Here is a 6,455-nt window from a genome sequence, read left to right on the forward strand (position 1 = left end):
AAGTGAAGCAGCCGCACAAACCGCAGCATACGAAACGCACGCAGGACGGACAACCTGCCATCAGCTTTGGCAAATGGTCTCCACAAGCTGAAACCCAAAGAAACAAACACATTTAATATGCTCTATAAATATTGTATTCCATGGGTTTCATTTAGGATCATACTACCTGATGACAACGATGGCAAATCAAAAATGTGTGTTTGGTCCTTGAAGTAGGCCCACTTGAGGGCAAGCAGCTTTACGATCAGCTGCTCCACAACAAACACGAGAGTGAAGATTGTACTGATCCGCAGCATCTCTGCCACCTGCTTAGGCTGGAGGAAGAGAGAGAGAGGAGAGCAAGAGAGAGAGGGAGCAACAGGTCGCATGAGAACGTGGAAATGCAGAGAGGGAAGAGGAGGGCGATGAGAACATAACAATCAATAACAAATAAGCAAGAGGAAAAAACAGAAAACAGATAGTGAACTCTCAGTTTACTATTCCCTTTACGTCGTGAATGAGACAGCAGCACTTGCTCCTCACCTGCCCATGGTGTTCTATGGCCATGGCGAGAATACTGAAGAAGACGGCTAACATGATCACCCGGTCAAAGAGTTTGCTGTTGATCAACCTCAGAGTTTTCTCCTCAATGGCTCCCAGGTATGTTTCTGGAAGAAGGGGAGAGTCAGTTAGTGGAGTCAAAGGCGCTGCTGCTGCTGCTGCTGTGCTGATGGTGGTTTCTGCCAAAACAAAAAAGAAAGCTGTTGACTAGTCTCACCAGTATGCCACCGGTCTCACTCCTGCTGCATACGGGCTGCACCCTGTTACGACGTCTGTCGGTTGAAAACAGACGTTATTTATTGACAACAGTCCCCATAGGATCAGAGACAATCTAAAGGCATGTTTTGATTTAAACTTGGGTTAATGCTCATTTCTCTGCCTGAAACTAGAAGCACTGTTAAACCGACACCAGAGGAAAACATTTACGTCTACTTTCATCCTAAAGAACTGCACATATTCTGCTTGAGGGTTAGGGTATAAAATTATACCACCAGATATCACTGCAGACTACAAATCTGACCTGCACTTGTCTTAGTTGCAGATACAACCTTTATACTATCTGACCTGATGCAGCTGCAGGCGATGGTCCACAGCCAGCGGAGGAACTGGAGACACAGCTGCACGACAGGTTGGCTCGCTGCTCTCTCTTCTGCCGTCGTCATGCTCTCAGAGAACTGCTGTGGCGATGACGATCGCGCACACGTTCATAATGATGAAGGAGCTCATCTGGTTGAGAAGGAAAACATCTTTAGGGACACTGCACCAGCAACATGAGCACATAGTGAATATGACCAGCCTCAACAGAAAAATGATGACAGGGAGATAAAAAAAGTTTGGAACTGTTTGATTTAGTGGCTGATTTCTTGGAGTAAGTCTTTCTGAAAGTTTGTTTTTCTTGTTGTTTGTGTTCCTTCAATCAAAACTATCATTTTCTCCTGTTTCCTATTCTTCTTCTCTTTTCATGCCCTCTCTCATGCATTTTTCTAACTCTCTCCAACGCATCAAAAGACACGATAAACGTAGCTCACACCACACTTAGAGCTTTAAATAAAGGTTTTAGTAGAAACTGCAGCTCAAACAATAACAATAAGAGCAACACAATACGTTTTTATACGTCATTTACAATATTTTAATTAGGGCTTTAGTTCTCAGTATGTTTTTTTATGTAACCACGACTACCTGGCAGGTTTCATATTGTATATATTTGCAATAAACTACTCCTGTTTGTTACTGAGCACAGCATAACATTTGAATCTACACTTAAGAGACATTTTTTTCTAATCCAAAAAAGCTGAGTTATTTAAAAAAAAATCTGTAGCATGGCAGGATCATTGTGAACACTTTAGTTTCATTGTTGTCAGGTTGTGGTTGGAGACTTGGAACATGGTTAAACACTAATGTTGTTCACCAACAAAAACTAAGACAAGTTGCTACTTACAATGGTGACGACATGAAGAAGATGAAGCTCCAGAAGGAAATGAGCATCCATGACAAAAAACAAGATGTCTGTCCAACCTTCCAGTGTGACAACCTGCAGGAGGAGGGAGGCAGAACGTGACATGGTCAACAACTAAACAGTGAATAAAAACTTCAATACTGCAGTATGTCCTAAAGAGTGATGACGGGTTCTCCAGCCAGAGGAAAGATAGACTCACCTATGATGATAACGCAGACAGAGATGATAGAAGATGACAGAGGACCACATCCTCACATGATGCCTGCCTTCTCTAATTCAAACTGTTACCCCCATCACTGACTGTTACCCCATCACTGACTGTTACCCCCATCACTGACTGTTACCCCATAACTGACTGTTACCCCCGATCACTGACTGTACCCCATTAACTGACTGTTACCCCATCACTGACTGTTACCCCCATAACTGACTGTTTACCCCATTACTGACTGTTACCCCCATAACTGACTGTTATCCCCATCACTGACTGTTACCCCATCACTGACTGTTACCCCATACTGACTGTTACCCCATCACTGACTGTTACCCTCATTAACTGACTGTTACCCCCATCACTGACTGTTACCCCCATTACGACTGTTACCCCATTACTACTGTTACCCCATTACTGGCTGTTACCCCATCCACTGACTGTTACCCCATCACTGACTGTTACCCCATACTGACTGTTAAACCCCATAACTGACTGTTACCCTCATTACTGACTGTTACCCCCATTACTGACTGTTACCCCCATCACTGACTGTTACCCCCGTCACTGACATAAACTGTCAAAGTACAGCTTCAATTTTAAATCCAACATCCACATCTATTTCTGCACATGCTCTTACCTGGAATAAGACGATCAAGGCGTGGCCGATGTTATCGAAACGTGGTGACTCCCATGTTGGGGTTGTGGTCCCCGGCGCGACAGATGTTATAGTATGAGTTCCAGTTCACACAGGCGTTAGCCGCGGCCCCAGGGACTAAGAACTTGTTTGCAGCTGAACTGTGGTTGGGAACAACCAACGAACAGGTTTCCTCATCCCGGATGTTAAGGCGGCACGTCATGGCAGCGGCGCATCCCGTTGCTGTGGTCATACGAACAAATGAACGGGCTCCCTTCACATACTTGGACACATAGTATGGATTTAACGACCCGCTGGAGTTTCTGGACAGAGAAAGAATAACAGCTTATACACACAGCTGCACTGAAGACGTCATTACGTAGCCTTCACACTTCACATGAGCCTGTTACAGTGTCTTTTTGTACTGAGCCAAATTACAAACAGTGGATCGTATTAGTGACACTAATCCATTCCACAACAACTCTGGACCACACAGTCATTACTCCTGCTGTCCTCCAATTACCTCTGTTTTTAATACTAGTCCCCCTGCCCTGGGTCGGACGTCCCATCCATTTTATATGACCCCCTTTGATATCTCCAACATATCAACAACTCCTGTTGTCATCATCACCAGAAATAACACCACCGACATAACACCAAACAAACTTATCGCGTGAATTTTAATCATGTCAGTGCTCTAAAACAAGATGTAGTATTTGCTTGTAGTTTTAATATATTAACTGATATCCTACAACTGCCTTATACTACATGGTATTTTCAGCATTTAATTGATGCTCTTATCCACAGAAATGTGAGTTAGTGTCTTGCTCAGCATTCTTTACACATTAAAAGCAGAAAGGTATCTGACTAACATCACATTATTGTGTTAAATATGTTCCTATAATTGGCTCTGAGGTCTTGAAGAAGTCAGTCACAACATACACAAATGCAATTAATAGCAGTAAAGAAAACTGCAGTTTTCTTACTCTGGGATGTCGACTCCAAGGAAGCAGCGGTTGCGCAGTTTCCCCGCCCACAGCTGAACTCCCACAATGGCAAAGATGAACATGACAAAGATGTACAGGACGAGAACGTTCACAAGCATCGGCACGGTGTCCAAGAGTATCATCACCATATCTTGCATACCTGCACAGGACAGGGAGACGACTCCATCAGAGGTGATTATTCTGACATATTGTCAGAATATGTACTGTATAAATATATATATACAGTATATATATACTGTATATATATTGAGATATATATCAGTTAAAAAAAACATCAATTAAAACAAACATATAAATACAATTCACAAATAATGCCATCACAAAAATCAATTAAAACAGGTACAAACTGAAATTAAAAGGTTAGAGATTAAGAATCTAAAATGATCAAGAGGTACCAACGGCTTTGTTTTTAAAGTGCTTTGTTAGACAGTTCAGGTGGAAGGTGCAAAGAAGCCAAAAGCAGATCTTCCAAGCTCAGTATGAACTCAAGGGACATGGAGCATAAGCTAGTCATTAGTCCTGGTCCAATGTGGTCCAGTGGACCAAACTAACATGGATGTTAGATAGATATGAAGGCAGTTTTTCAAGAAGAGCTTCGTAAATAAACAAATACACATGCAAATCTGGCCTCTCAGAGAGAGAAGACCTGTGAGCAGAGTGGTAGACTGCATCAAGGAGCTTTAAAGTACCAGCCAAAGCCTGTATTAAAACTGATTAAAAAAAGTTGCCTCAACAACAGGTTTTTCTGCAATGCAACAGGAAGCAGGAAGCCAATCTTTGCCTGAATTTACTCACCAGATTTGATACATGATTCTTAAAGGATAACTTCTCATCAATCCAAATGCCAAGATATTTGTACAGCATGACTCTTTCAATAATGGCGCCACTTTTAGTGGTGATGATGAGATTATCTGAATCAATATTTCTGGCTCTGGAGAAAAGCTTAAATTGAGATTTGTCTGCATTTAAAACTAATTTATGGTGATTAAGAGCAACTTCTTGAAGACCCAGTCATCAGTAAAGCTTGTGTCATGCAGTCCCTATATAAAGTTTGTACACATGATATCCACATCCAGTTCATTTATATCATGGAGATAGTGGACATGTAATTACATTAGGTTTAAACATAGGTGTAGTGCTGTTGACGCTGCACCATCAGCATCTCAAGCGAGGAAACAGATTGAAAGTTTGATATTGTTTTATTAGTATTATTTTGTCATTTATTGTAACTAAGCCAGTGGTAGTAGAAGCAGTGCTGATTAATGTTGAAGCACTATAGTCGGTGATACTTTATATAATGAATCAAGAATAAAATGCTCATAAATTTATTGGAAAAATAACTTAAAACTAAAAACATTTGAGCATTTAACCCTAGCCCATTTTAAATTATCTCTCAGCCACTGCACAGGTCGGACGGCAGGAATGAAAACCATGGGCAACACGTTTTGAGGACCGCTGAGGAGAATGAAAATTGTGTTCTCATCAAACACCACTTACTTGGGACTCTGCCTACGAGTCGCATCAGCCTGAGCGCATGACGGACCTGTATCTTGATACCTTGGGAAACCAGAAGATAATCCAGCACCCTGGAGGGATAGTTGCAGACAGAAAAGAGGAAAAGTTTTACTTTGTGTTCTTTAAATTATCAAAATAAAAAATATACACACATTTTAATCGTGAATATGAAGTCATAAAAACCAGCATGTGTCTTGTGGTTTAAAAACCTTTTTGTGTAGGATGCTTACTCTAAAATATAGTAAAACACTTGGAGACAAAGGTGGGACCTGCTGTGACACACTGAGATATAAATATGATGTATTCCTAAGGTGACTGCTGTTGTCTACCTGCAGACAAAAGCCAAAGCAGAGACAAGAGATTTGTGGGATACTCACTCTCCAAAGTAGATGAAGACATCAAACTTGTTCCAGTTGTTGCTAAGGTAACTTCCGTTGTAGCCAGAGAGTCCCAGGGCTGCCACCTTGATGACCAGTTCCATTGAGAAGTAGACAAAACTGAAAAGATCCAGTAGTACCTGGTGACAAATGATAAAAAGATGTATAGTTAAATATACAGCACAGACAAATATACTGATTCTAACACGCTTTTAGTGGGAAAGGTTGTGTTTACTCATCAATACAGATGGACATTTTGAATTTTGAATGACCATGTTCTGGAGCCAAGAATTAAGATTGCACTGAAACACGAGGCAAGTTAGAGTTAAATCCACACGTTATAATCTGAAAACAGAATATGAAAATATTCCCTGATATAAAACAAGGATTTTACATGCAACCAAGCCAGCCAAGCCTGAACTTTAAGTCTAGTCTTCACATTAAAAATACAATCTGTTAAAACATACAACAGTAGTCTACACCACATATCCAATGAGAGATTCACATTCCAGCAAAGGTTTTCCAGCCACACCTCAATAACAGACACTGATGTAAACAATTACACTGTGTTGGACGAGAAATGAAACTGTTGTTCAAACTAGGTCTTCATGACACAGTAACTGTACATGTCACAGCCAGTGTCACTTACAAGAGAGTGGGGGCTCACACTGACATGCATGTTGAAGCCCCTCTCCTCGCAGGGGTTGTACAT

General features: G+C 41.3%; 1 protein-coding gene across 1 annotated transcript in view; it reads right to left on the reverse strand.

The window, feature by feature from the left end:
- Positions 1–6,455, reverse strand: part of LOC111216922 (voltage-dependent T-type calcium channel subunit alpha-1H-like) — a gene marked incomplete at its 3' end in the record, with an annotated part of 21,997 nt that extends 15,542 nt beyond the window's left edge. Inside the window, exons 1-4 of the mRNA XM_022738577.1 lie at positions 6,393–6,455; positions 5,744–5,883; positions 5,349–5,437; positions 3,831–3,990 (exon numbers count right to left, since the gene is read on the reverse strand). Coding sequence (XP_022594298.1) covers positions 3,831–3,990; positions 5,349–5,437; positions 5,744–5,883; positions 6,393–6,455 — 452 coding nt within the window. The remainder of the gene's footprint in view (positions 1–3,830; positions 3,991–5,348; positions 5,438–5,743; positions 5,884–6,392) is intronic.

This window comes from Seriola dumerili, unplaced genomic scaffold (assembly GCF_002260705.1).
Source record: "Seriola dumerili isolate Sdu_G_001 unplaced genomic scaffold, Sdu_1.0 BDQW01000036.1, whole genome shotgun sequence".
NCBI classification, from domain to species: Eukaryota; Metazoa; Chordata; class Actinopteri; order Carangiformes; family Carangidae; genus Seriola; species Seriola dumerili.